We start from the raw sequence: 13727 nt of genomic DNA on the forward strand, positions 1-13727 counted from the left end.
TTCAAGGCAAGGGGAATTTATAGAGGCAGCTCAGCATTAGGTATGCAATCTACCTTTCAGGCTCCATGTTCCCTATATCACAAACCCTTAGGGATTCTGGTTTTCTTTTATGGGGAAAATTCAGGCAGACTTAATTTGGTTTCATTGTCACTTATAAATGTTCTTATTTGCAAATTCTGAATTCAGAACATATTTACTAACAGACCAAAAAAAATCATATTGCATAAATAATTGCTAAACTCAAAAATTTAAGACTTCCCCCCCCCCAAAGAAAGGTAAACATATTAGTAGGTTTTAGGATTTATGAAACATTAAATAAATTCTCAGAACTGAACTGAGTTGAGCAATTTTTATCCATTTATCTTTCTTTCTTTCTTTCTTTCTTTCTTTTTTTGAGATAGAGAATGAGAAAGACAGAGATAGAGACAGAGAGATAGACACCCCCAACAGGGTCTTCATGCCATTCCCAGCCTCAGCCTGGCTGGACTGCAGGTGTGTACAAGGAGACCTCAGGACAAGAACACAGGGCCTTCCCATGTGAATCCAGTGCATCATTGCTGCATCACCAAGTAGCCTCAACCCCTGCTTTTTCTTTTTTAAATGGTTTTATTTTAATTCATCACATTTTATTATTATTATTAATCTTACCCATTTAATCACTATACATCACTTAGCTTGTAAGTTGAATTTACCCAACATAAATACACTTCACGTCAATCCAGTTGAGCATACAAAACATGTTGTCATCAACAGATAATAATCAATTTCTGCATCCCATAAATGTAACCAATTTGCCCTAGGGTATTTGCTTACCTGCCTCCAGGTGTTCCCTGCATCTGAAGAGACAAACATGCTGATGTCACTGTCTGACAATTCAGAACCTATATTACCTAGAAAGAGCATATCACCATTAGTTAAGAGAACATTCTGGAAAAACTAAAAATGGACTATATTGCCAGTCTGTATTGCCCGAGAAGGATTTTGACTGCAATCATTCTGTCTGAGCAGGGGTTATCAACATAATTGCTTCAGGGTCAGTGATTTAGGTGCCTTTCAAAAATATTTTTAGCTTGCTCATTAAGTTCCAAGCACAGATATATAGCTTCTTGAAATAAACACCATAAACAACAAGCAAACTAGGCAAACTTCTTACCTGAAGCCACTATGATGCTTGGAGCTGTATCTCTGCTAGCAATGATCCCTGATGTGTAGGGATTCTCAGAGACCTTCAGGTGAAGGTGTAGTGAGCAATAGGGCTGAGAAGAGGAGAAATGGATGTCATAAAAGCATGTATTCTAGGTAATTATTTGAAGCCCAGATTCAGAGCATCCAGCCAGCCAGCCGGCCATCCAACCAATCATCCATCTATGAAATTCTTCATCCACCTTCACATTCATGTATCCACCCATGCACTCTAAGAAAGCCATCAAGGGAACCAGCAGTTAGCGTAATGGCTATGTCGCTGGACTCCCACATAGTCGACCATGGTTCGCGTCCCGGACCCAGTGGCTTAAATCTCACACCGGGCGTGTGCACGTGCGTGCCCAAGATACCAAGAGGAGAATGGAGGAGAAGGGATTGCGGCGTGACCATCCCCTCTGGGGGGTGATTTCTCGCTTTCTGTCTCTATGTCTCTCTCTGTCTGTCTGGCGAGCACATGGACCCTATAGCGAAAACCTCTCCAAAAAAAAAAGAAAGCCACCAAGCTGAGCAAGGAAAGACCACCTTTATTTTAGGTATAACCTACTGTCGTCAGTGCCATTTGGTCATTTAACAAACACCTCAGTCTCTTATCTATCAAACACAAAGTGAAGCCTATGCATAGGTTACACTGAATGAAATTTGACCTCTGTCATTACAAAGTTTACAGTTTAAGTAAAGGACATGAGATCTTTCTACTGACTATAGCTTAAAGAGAATATTTTAATAACCATAGGAAATGTTAAGACAAAATATGAAGAGATTCTAGAAGATAAAAAAATTATATCCAACTTTGGATTAGGGATGGCTCCAAAGACAAATAGTAGCTAAGGCAAAGATGGGTAGGCTATGAACTGGAGGTGATCTGTTCAAGAGGTCAAAGGATATCCCAGGCCTGGGTGATATAAATCTCTAAGGAAAGGAAGCAGAAGAGTTGAGCAATACAGTATGTAAGAATGAAGAGGAGAGGTACCAGCAGATGGTGTGTAATGGTTACATTGCCGGACTCCATCATAGTTGACCGTGGTTTGAGTCATGGACCCAGTAGCTTAAAACTCATGCCGGGTGCACATGCATGCGTGCGTGCCCAAAATTCCGAGAAGAGAATAGAGGAAAAGAGATTGCAGCATGGCCATCTCCCCTGGGGGGTTATTTCTCACTTTCTGTCTCTCTGTCTCTCCAGTGAGTGCTCATGCCCTATAGCAAAAACATCTCTTAAAAAAAATTTAGGGACCAGCAGTTAGCATAATGGCCATGTCGCTGGACTCCCACATAGTCGACCATGGTTCGAGTTCCGGACCCGGTGGCTTAAACTCACTCTGGGCGCGTGTGCGTGCGTGCCCAAGATCCCGAGAGGAGTATGGAGGAGAAGGGATTGTGGCATGGCCATCCCCCCCGGGGGGTGATTTCTCGCTTTCTGTCTCTCTCTCTCTCTGTCTTGCGATTGCACGCACCCTATAGCAAAAACCTCTTAAAAAAATAAAAATTTAAAAAGTGAAGAGGAGAAATAAAGTCAATAGAGAAGGCTGAGCCAGGCCATGATGACCTTGAAACAGTCAGCTGGCATCTCTTAGTCACTCTCCCTTTGGGAATTTGGTCTCAACTACATAGAAAAACCTGTAAACCTGCCCTAACATCCACCAAACAACTGACATAGTTTCTCTACCAGGACATTACAGAGTCAGTGTTATTCAATATAAGAGTTAATATAAAAGAAAATGCCCCAGTAATAAAAAAAAAAATTAAGTGAAAATTTAAGAGACTTATTTATTTGTGCATAAGAACCTTGATCAAATTCTCTGATTAGAATATCAAGGGTTTTGTTTATACTTTTTATAAAAAGATAATAAACCTTGCACAAGTTTTTAAAAAATAGTTCTTGTATCTAGCTGTCAAAAAATACAAGTTTGTGTCAAGCCCACATTTCTTTTCATCTCTCAGGAAGATTATTTTCTAATCTTATCGACTTGAGTTTTTGGAATCACCAATGTATCTCTGTTATTACTTTTATTCTGCTCTGTAAGTCTCAGCCAGAAGATATTCAGAGCGCTACAGAGATACAGTGATTAAATTTATATAGGATGAAGTAAATGACAAACTAAAAATGAAACACAAGAATAAAAGCAACCAAAATACAGGTAACATAAAACAGGAGATCACAATAAGGTCCTTTTTCTCACTGCTCCAGAAGAGAAGTTCTCAAAAGTAATGATAGTAATCAATTATGGGTTTGCATAAAAATTTCATGTAAAGCTTTCAGTAAAGGAGTTTTCACTTTAAAATATCCCACGAGAGTAAATAAGACATCTCATGCGAGAAGAAATACCAGACCCAAACATTTAGCTTCCTTTTGTCCAAGAAGACCACTGTGCGTGTGGTTTAAAGGTTGCAGAGATCTAAGCGCAGTGTTACATGATCTATCGGTGAGGCTGAGACAGGATAAACCAAAGACATCAAATCATTCTCCACGAAAGCTTTCCTGACAACTGTCACCTATCAAGATCTCCCTTTCTTTGATGTGCCACAGTTTATTTTACCACACACAGTCCTGTATTATCTATTTCAGGTGTGTACAGCTTTTTCTCCCTAAGAGATAACAGTAGATTCACAATAAAGAGAGCACTGCAAATAGTACTCTGCAGCTTTTGTGGGACCTAGTATAGAATCTTGAGGGACCAGCAGTTGGCGTAATGGCTATATTACTGGATTCCCATGTAGTCGACTGTGGTTCGAGTCTCAGACCTGGTGGCTTAAACTCACACTGGGCGTGTGTGCATGCGTGCCCAAGATCCTGAGAGGAGAATGGAAGAGAAGGGATTGCAGCATTGCCATCCCCCAGGGGGGGTGATTTCTTGCTTTCTGTCTCTCTCTTTCTTGTGGCGAGTGCACGCCCCCTATAGCAAAACCCTCTCAAAAAAAAAAAAAAAAGAGAGAGAGAAAGAAAAAAAATCTTCAAAAGATAGTCAATAAAGCTTGCAATATCAAATCATTTTTTTTCCAAGTTAGGACATACAAGATATTATTACTTTTCTCAGAGCAATGGGCTAGATTATAAACCGCATAATCCAAGTATTGTTGTGAGCATCTCCGTGGCAGTCTAAGAAGTGCATTTTTACTTGGGGATAATCTTTTCACAAATAGGCTTAATGGTGGGCTTTGGCACTGCCTAACAGAGGAGGACCTCCGTAGCCAAGAAGGCACCCAGTTTGCAAACTGAAGTCAGCTGCTTGCCATAGCTAGAAGGCTGCAAAACACAGTTGCCACCTGCTGCAAGAATTATATGGAAGAGGGCACTTGCTATTACAAAGAAAAGACAGTTGGCTATCTCAGCACTGCTGTTGCCATGGCTTTCAGAAGGCTGAGATATATTAATCTGAGAAGAAAAGACACCAGTTCATGCGGTAGCAGCAACATAAGAAATTATACTTTTGGTGCACATTTTTCTCCAACCTCACATTTGTAGTACTGGATTGCCCCCAGGTGGTATGAGGAGAATATTCTATGGCTTGTTTTTATTTTCATTTTTTTCAAGAAAGTTATGTAGTGTACACAAATGGTAGAAGAAAAACAGTGTTAAATTGATTTATCTTCACTTTTTAAATTTACACTTTTACCTTGACCAGTATTCGCCAAAGTTAGTTCATCAAAAATTAATAGAGAGGTTGTTATAATGGCTATCAAGACACCCCAAGACCCTCGAGCTTACAAAACAAGGCTCTCTAATTCTTTTTTTTTTTTTTTAGAGGTTTTTTGCTATAGGGTGCATGTACTCACCAGAAAGACAGAGAGAGATGAAAGACAGAAAGGGAGAAATCACCCCCCAGGGAGGATGGCCATGCTGCAATCCCTTCTCCTCCATTCTCCTCTCAGGATCTTGGGCATGCACGCACACAGGCTTGGCATGAGTTTAAGCCGGCAGGTCTACAACATAGCCATTATGCCAATTGCTGGTTCCCAAGGCTTTCTAATTCTTATGCATATTTTGCCCAGGCAGGGGCACTTTTTAGGCCTCTCCCTTCTTTCTTGCCTTCTTTTCTCATTAGCAAGCAAGCATGTACTGATTTTTCTTTTTTTAAAGAGAGATTTTTTTTTTTTTTTTTTTTTTTTTTTTTTTTTTAGGGTATGTGCACTTGCTAGAAAGACAGAGAGACAGAGAGCGAGAAATTACTCTCCAGGGGTGATGGCCACACCACAATCCCTTCTCCTCTATTCTCCTTCAGGATTTTGGGCACACACGCACTTGCATCTGGCATGAGGTTCAAGCTGCTAGGTCCAGAACTTGAACCACAGTTCAAATGCAGTTGACCATGTGTTAATAGTCATAGCTGATACTTATCTTTCCAGGGTGTCTCCAACTCAATAGAGTTAATCTCTGTGGCCTGTTCCAAATGCAGTTCTCTATGTCCCTTCCCTTCTCACATCATGAAATTGTAGGAATAGGACTAGCAGTTGGCGTAATTGCTATGTTGCTGGACTCCAACGTAATCAACTGCGGTTGGAGTCCTAGACCTGGTGGCTTAAACTCACGCTGGGCTCACGTGAGTATGTGCCCAAGATCCCGAGAGGAGAATGGAGGAGAAGAGATTGTAGCATGGCCATGCTCCCTGTGGGTTGATTTCTTGTTTTCTGTCTCTCTCTCTGTCTTTCTAGCAAGTGCATGTGCCCTACAGCAAAAACCTAAAAAAAAAAGAAAATGTAGAAATGTATGGTGAAACCACTAATGACCTAGCATTTGACTTGCAGAGGACAGAGGGAACAGAATATATACTTGGAAGCTGCCCTTTGCATTCTTACACATAATCACAGGCATGGCATATCATCAACTGAATCGATTCTAGTAGCAACTAGTTCCTGAGTCTTTAATCTTTTCAGTCAGGTACAAAGGCAAGAAAAAATCATGTAACAGACACAACAAAAGAAAGTTATCCATTGAGGATGAAGTATATGGTGATACCTTTGGCTTGATTGACATGTTATAGTGTATGCTGTGAAAAACCATATTGTACACTGCTAAGATGTACAATGAGTAAACGTTTAAAAAAAATTAAAAAGAGACCAGCAGTTGGCATAATGGCTATGTTGCTGGACTCCCATGTTTGACTGCAGTTCGAGTCCTGGACCTGGTGGCTTAAACTCACTCTGGGCACGTGTGCGTGCATGCCCAAGATCCTGAGAGGACAATGGAGGAGAAAGGATTGTGGTGTGGCCATCTCCCCAGGGGTGATTTCTCGCTTTCTGTCTCTCTGTCTTTCTCTGTGTCTCTGGTGAGCGCATGCTCTCCATAGCAAAATAAATAAATAAATAAATAAATAAATAAAACAACTCTCAAAAAAAAAAAAAACCACAAAGTTCGAGTGTCTAATGTAAACTCAGAATCAAGGAAAAGTGCACAAAGAAAAGTGCGCAGAGCGTCTCAATCTCAGAGCGTTCACAATCCATAAAAAAATAAAAAAATAAAAAAAACAACTCTCAAAAAAAAAAAAAAACCACAAAGTTCGAGTGTCTAATGTAAACTCAGAATCAAGGAAAAGTGCACAAAGAAAAGTGCGCAGAGCGTCTCAATCTCAGAGCGTTCACAATCCCCTGAAGCCCATTGGTGGGCTTTTTGGTCCTAATTACCTTTCTTTTGTCTTATTCCTTAATCCTTCTTTTTAACTGACAAAATCCTTTGACCATTGCAAGTGTTCAATAAAATCTGAGAGATTTAATTAGTACATTACATTTTGTCACTTCAAAGACTTGTTTTTCTTCATTGAAACACTGTACTCTGACGCTATCTCCCTGTCTCTTCTACTCCCCAGCTTTTGTAAACAGCCATTCTGCTCTCTGCCTCCAGAGTGGGGTTGTTTTAGATGCTACATACAAATGAAAAAATATGGTATTTGTCCACCTGCGCCTGGCCTATCTCACTTAGCATAATGTTCTCCAGGTGATCCATTAATTATCTACAGAGTTTCTAGGACTATGGATGGAAAGTGGGAATTACCAAGTGATTGAAATAACCACGATGAAATAAACAGCTTTATAAACTATTAAATTATTTCAGGGTCAACCATCTTCAGATTCCTGCCCCTCCTTTTTTCCCTCCAAACTCTGTAACAGCAGCCAGTAGTTTCTGTTTTTATAGTACCTTTGTCCCCAGGGCTCCTAATCTGACCACTGTACTGCAAAAACAGATCAGACCTTCCATAATAACAAGGCAGCAAGGGAGTTCCCAAAGAATATGCCCCCAACCAATACACACATATCTGTCCAGTTTCTGACCTTGAATTTGAGGGTGGAATCTATGAAATCTTCAGTGAGAATTAATGGCAAAGAAGAGAGGAAGCCCTGGGACTGACTGTCTAGGGATGGAATGTTCAGCCTCACTCCAGTCCTGTTCAACATGGAGGGTCACAGGCAGTGCAAAGGAGATAGAAAGCAGAGTCAATAATCTCCTGGGGTGCTGCCTGCTCAGCTCCAGTAGAAAACTGCCAAATGAATCCTTAAAGAAGTCAGGGCCTCTCTCCATGAAACACTGTGCTTTCCCTAGGGGCTCAAGGATTTGTCACAGGCTCAGTTCAGCTCACATCGTGCCTCTTGGGAGCCCAATCCTGAAGCTTTGGAGGCAGGTGGACCATGACCTGTAATACCCCATCTAATTGTACAATGCAGTCTTCAGAGGAAAGAAATCCCAGCTGAGCCCTCCAGGCAATCAATCTAAAAGTCCTAAAAATACAACCTCAAATTACCCTGGATGTCTTATTTCTATAGTATACATTTTACCAGGAACATTCCATTCGGGGCTGTAATTCTGAACTTGTTCCACATTTGTAACAGCCCTGCTGGAAAATCTTTTTTTCTAATCACTAGGCTGTGCTTTCAGTGACACTGTCACTTTCCAAGTACTCACAATCTAAAATCACTTTTTATCTCTTCTCTGCCACCAGCTCCCAAGCCTAAAGAAGGTTTTTAACACTCTGGATCTCCCTGTAGCTCAAAGATTTTCTTTTCTATTTTGTGCCATTGGCAGACTTTTGTAAAGTGATTTTGGTCTCTCCTCCCAGCTCCCTTTGTCATTTTCCCCTCCTCATCCTGCTGTTTTCTAAAGCTCAGGTTGAAATGACATTAAACTACAGGGTTAATGATGGAGGAAAGCCAGAATATTCCAGGGCACCAAACACCAAGAATCCCAATATTCATCTTTCCTCAACCTTAATGAGCTTCCTGATTTTGTTAACTTTAGGGTTGACTTGAGCCCAGGAGCTTCTGAAGGGGAATATTTTGACAAATCCTCCAGAGCAATGCTCAAAAGGAAGGAAGGGTTTCTGCTAAAGTCTAAAAGTAAAACTCAAACAGCATTTTTGATATGTGCCTACTGCAAACCTACTTAACACCCAAAATAACAACAACTGTTCCACCTGCCACGTGGCAGAGTTGTTTCTCTGCAGTGGCCAAAAGACAGCCATGGTTCCCATGCTCATGGAATTCACATTTATTATAGCAGAGAAAGACAGACAAGAAAGTCAATGACCATATGCACTAATTTCTGATTGTGATAAGGGTCATGAGTTAAACAGGGTTAGGACAAATATAATACTACAGAATTCTTATAACCTTGCACGAAATCTCTCTGAAATTAAGGTGGGCAAGCAAAGATCTGAATGCCAAGAAAAAGTCAAAGTATAAGAAAGGGCTTTTAAGAGAGATCATGGGAAATGCAAAGAACCAAAGACACAAATAAACATGGTGAATTCATAGTACTGAGGGGAAAGAACAGGCCCTATCATGGTTTATATTTAAGGAAAGAAGGCGAAAACACATAGGTGACATATCTCATGGGACCTGCATGACATGACAGGCATTAGAAAGCATGAATTAGAAAGTCATTAAAGGTTTAAGTAGGGCCAGAGGTGGCCTAAGGGAGATTAAAGGAGCTAGATCCCACATGGCTGATAGTGCAGTTTGAGTCCTGGACAACGTGGCTTGGAAAACACACTGGGTACATGTGCATGCGAGCTCAAAATCCCAAAAGGAGAACTGGAGGAGAAGGGACTGCAGCATGACCATCCCTCAAGATTGGTGCTTTCTTACTTCCGCTCTCCATCTTTTTCCTCTCTCTCTCTCCAGAGAATGCACATGCCCTCTTGCCAATGTAAAAGGGAGGGCATTTAAGTAAAGAAGGATATGTTCTAGGTTTTCAAAAGTGCAAGTTGACATAATTTACATAACATTTTAGAAAAGCTAAATATAATGTACAAGGAGACTAAATATTTGTAGAGAAATAGAATTGAAGTATGAATTTATTTTGGTACAAATGGTTTTTTGAAATTTATGCATATTTTTTTCATAGCATGCATTCTCCATGAATGTTTTTGAAGACCACCACCCCCTCCCTGCCCCGTACAGTAAAGAAAAACAAATCAGTGTCTGTGCAGAACTAGGAATGTGAATTTTAACTAAAAAGGGACAGAAGGGAATTTTTAGAGTGATGGAAAGTTGACTAGTAGTGATTACATAAGTATAGATATTTACCCAAATTCATTGATCTATTTTCTTAAAATGGATATTTTAATGTTAGCATGTCTTACCCTTAAGCATTTTTTTGTTTTGTTTTGTTTTGCTTTGCTTTGCTTGTTTGTTTGTTTTTAGGTCACATTAGCTGCTGTGCAAAGAACAAATTGCAGGTAGAAAGAGGACAACAAGTTAGGAGCCCATCGCTGTAGGTCAGGTGAGAAATGAGGGCAGCTTGGATTAGGATGCTCACGAGGCAGATGGGGAAGGAAGCAGACACTGACTAACTACATTTACCCTTTCAGAGGCACAACAAGAAACACTTTCTACATGCTTTAAGAGTCATTTTTAATGGTCAATTTATGATGCCATAGTGCCCAGGCAAGACTGCTGAGATGACAGTTAATTTTCCCTTACAGGCATTTAATCTCCAAAATGCCAAAATGCACTGTGGTAACAGAAGACCACATTAAGGGACAGGTGCATTCCATGCATTTTTGGCTCAATATCAGGCTGCTCCAATTCAGAATAACTAAACAATCAAGGTAGTTCTGTTTTTAAAATGTGGTCCAACTTCGGTGGTACAAGTGATGGCGTACTGAACTGCAGTGGTGGCAGTCACATGGCCGACTGCAGATTCAGATCTCAAGTCAATCTGAAAACGTCCTGGGTGCAGGCACACCTGAAACCCTAACAAGCTCGAGGGTTGACGAAGGCGGATTATGGTACGACAAGACTCTGTTGAGGTTGCCTCTCTCTCGTATGTATACTTACTCTCATTAAGAAAATTGGGACGTGCAGTTGGTGTAATGACTATGTTGCTGGACTCCCATGTAGTCAACCACAGTTCAAGTCCCAAACACGGAGCTTAAACTCACGCCGGGCACATGTGCATGCATGCCCAAGATCCCAAGAGGAGAATGGAGGAGAAGGGACTGCAGTGTGGTTACACACACCCCCGGGAGGGTGATTTCTCGCTTTCGGTCTCTCTGGCATTCACACGTGCCCTATAGCAAAAACCTCTCAAAAAAAAAAAAAAAAAAGAAGAAGAAGAAGAAAAGAGAAAAGAAAAAGAAAATAAGTGAGCTTTTACAAACATTTTTAAAAGCCACTGAACTGTGCCTTACATAATGTACGTGAGGTGTTCAATAAATGGCTGTGGCATTTACTTACTCCATCACTAGCTTTGTCCACTCACTATTAACAACAAACTTTTTTTCCTCCTGTACGTTGCCAGTAATAAGGATGGAAGCCAAGTGGAAAGCTGCATTTTAGACTGCTTCCCTGATGCACAGTGACAACTGTGATATCCTCTGCAACTAATAGGGTCAAGCTATGGCTGCTGGCATCTTTTTGAGTAGGAGGATGATCTGCCTACAGCTGTGTGAGATAAACCTGCGAAGTGACTGTCCAGACTTCATGGGATGGAAGGAAGCAAGCGGAATGTTGGTAACATCAAAGTCAGATTTTATGAAAGGCGTGAATAACCATATATACACACATGCAAATACATACACACACACGCGCGCACACACACACACACAAGTGCACACAAACATCAAGCCCTCTTACTAAAACTAAGTGATCGTCCTTCTAGGTTTACATTGGTCCCTCCCTTTCTGAAATTAAATACAACTTCTGAACTGTCTCAGAAATGTCGATAGAATTTAGCAATGCTCCATTATGCAGTTAACCTCTTCTTCCCATCCCTCTGAATTCATTATTATCTACTGGTTTCTGAAATACAGGGCTACTAAAAGGAGTAGGATGTCACCCTATAGTTACTGATCTAGTGTTACTCCAATAAGTAGATGGCAAACTCCTTGAAGCCAAGATCCTCTTTGACCTTAATGCCATCCTATCCTAAAATAGAAATACTAAGTCATGTTGACATATTTATTACCCAAATGCAGAATAACTAAAAGACAGCCAGATATCAAAGCAAGAAAGAGCCCTCAAACTTTTTTTTTAACAGGCCAGATAATAAATGGCTTATGTGCTCTGTTGACCAGACTTTGTGTCATGACTACCTGATTCTGCCATTGTAAAGAGAACGACAGGCAACACATAAATGAATAAGCATGGCTGATAGCCAATAAAATCTTACTTAGAAAAATAAGTGGTGGGTCATATTTCCCTCACAGACCATAGTCGAGGTCTATCACAAGTTAAAAGAATAAAATAAATGAATGGAACGTATTAATAAAGGAAATAAGTAAGGCCTTAAATCAGTGATTCTAACTCTTTCTTAAATCATAAATTTATCTGAGAATGTGATTAAATCTTTCCACAGGAAATTGTGTGGTACATATACATATACAATTTTTCATTCAGTTCACCAAGTCTATTGTTGAATTAATGCTTCATTAGATTGGTAATGGGTTATTCATGAGAAAGCAAAGGTGTTTAAGGAATACCCTTACCAGAGAGAGAAGCTATCGTAACCTCCCTCAAACCCCACTAGAGGTCCCCATCACAACTTGGGCTAAAAGAAGGATCCTGGAGTTGAGCAACAAACTAACCCGTGTTCTCTTTTCTCTTTGTCCCATCACAAAAGGCAACACGGAGACCCTTTTCTATATATTCTTCCTTGATACATTTTCCAGCCTATTTTGTTATCAACTGAGCCAAAGTTCCAGAACTATCTTCTACTTCTCATTTGCTATTCACTTCCAGCCCTCCACTGTGTGGAGCATTCTGCTCCAATATGAATACTCACCAGCAAGCAGTGTACGGGATCCCCCCTTAGATCCGTGTCCGGTGCCTGGAGCAAACGCCAGTCTCGGCCTTTGTTATACGTGATGAAAGTCTTCACTTGGTTGTCAATCTTCTTGTTAGCCAAGAACATTCCCTTTATCCCTGCTACCTGGGAAAAATTGACATGGCTGAAAAATACTTCAAGTTGAGAAAGGACATATTTGTTTGTTTAACATAAAAAAAAAGATATTTGCTTCAGAAGAAAGAGAGAGAGAGAATAAAGGAAGGAGAGGAGATGATACTTCAATATAACGAACTCCCCCCCTTATCTGTTGGATAAGGGCAACAGATCACGCCTCATATCACACAAGTATATAACACCGTTCTCATACACGGAAGGTAGGTTGGCAGTAGCCTGAGGCTGCCAAGAAATAAACTCCAATGCTTTTGGTTCTGCTGTGTGGTAAATGATAAAGACCTACGGGCCACTTCTTAACCTAGCTTCCAGAATCTTAAATACTTTATCTCATTTAATTGTTGTTAATAGCCTTCTTAGGTAACTATCACTTGTTCTATTTCACACATGAGGAAAACTCAGGCTCATTCAGATAAAGTAACTTGCCCAAGGTCACACTGGCCTGGGACACAGTGTCAGACCTGGGATTTTAAGCCAGAACTCTACAGCTTCACAGCTCATGTTCTTAACAACAGTCTAAATGACTGAATTACCTACAGGACTGCACAACTGAATGAGGTTAGCTAAAGTCCTGACCCAGTTATTATTGTTTGCTTATTTATTTATTTATTTAATTTTCTCTTCTAAGAGAGCTCTCTGGTATCTCGTAAGCCACCAAAATAGACTAAGTATAAAAGGACAGCTTTTGAACCTTTAGTTTCCCGGGACTAACACTTGGCGTAATAGATATGTCGCTGGACTCCCATGTAGTCCCAGACTCGGTGGCTTACACTCACACTGGGAGTGTGTGCGTGAGTGGCCAAGATCCTCAGAGGAGAATGGAGAAGAGACTGCAGGTGATTTTTTGCTTTCTATCTCTCTGTCTCTCTCTGTCTTTCTGGCAAGCACACGTGCCCTATAGCAAAAAACTTTCCAAAAATGTTTAGTTTCCCTAAATGGTGAACTCAGCCTAGCTCCATGCCTATGACATAGTTGTTCTCACCATACACAGTTCTTATTAATTATTTGGCTTTAAGAATATGACTCCTTGGGAACCAGCAGTTAATGTAAAGGCTATGTCGCTGGACTCCCACGTAATCGACCGCGGTTCGAGTCCCAGACCCAGTGGCTTAAAACTCACACCGGGTGCATGTGCGTGCGT

At 40.6% G+C, this 13727-nt stretch overlaps 1 protein-coding gene across 1 annotated transcript in view; it reads right to left on the reverse strand.

The window, feature by feature from the left end:
* The window catches only part of SORCS1 (sortilin related VPS10 domain containing receptor 1), a 652766-nt gene that overhangs the window by 119145 nt on the left and 519894 nt on the right, over positions 1 to 13727 (reverse strand). Inside the window, 2 exon segments of the mRNA XM_006166423.2 lie at positions 814 to 890; positions 1154 to 1256. Coding sequence (XP_006166485.1) covers positions 814 to 890; positions 1154 to 1256 — 180 coding nt within the window.

This window comes from Tupaia chinensis, unplaced genomic scaffold (assembly GCF_000334495.1).
Source record: "Tupaia chinensis unplaced genomic scaffold, TupChi_1.0 Scaffold144255_1, whole genome shotgun sequence".
Lineage (NCBI taxonomy): Eukaryota > Metazoa > Chordata > Mammalia > Scandentia > Tupaiidae > Tupaia > Tupaia belangeri.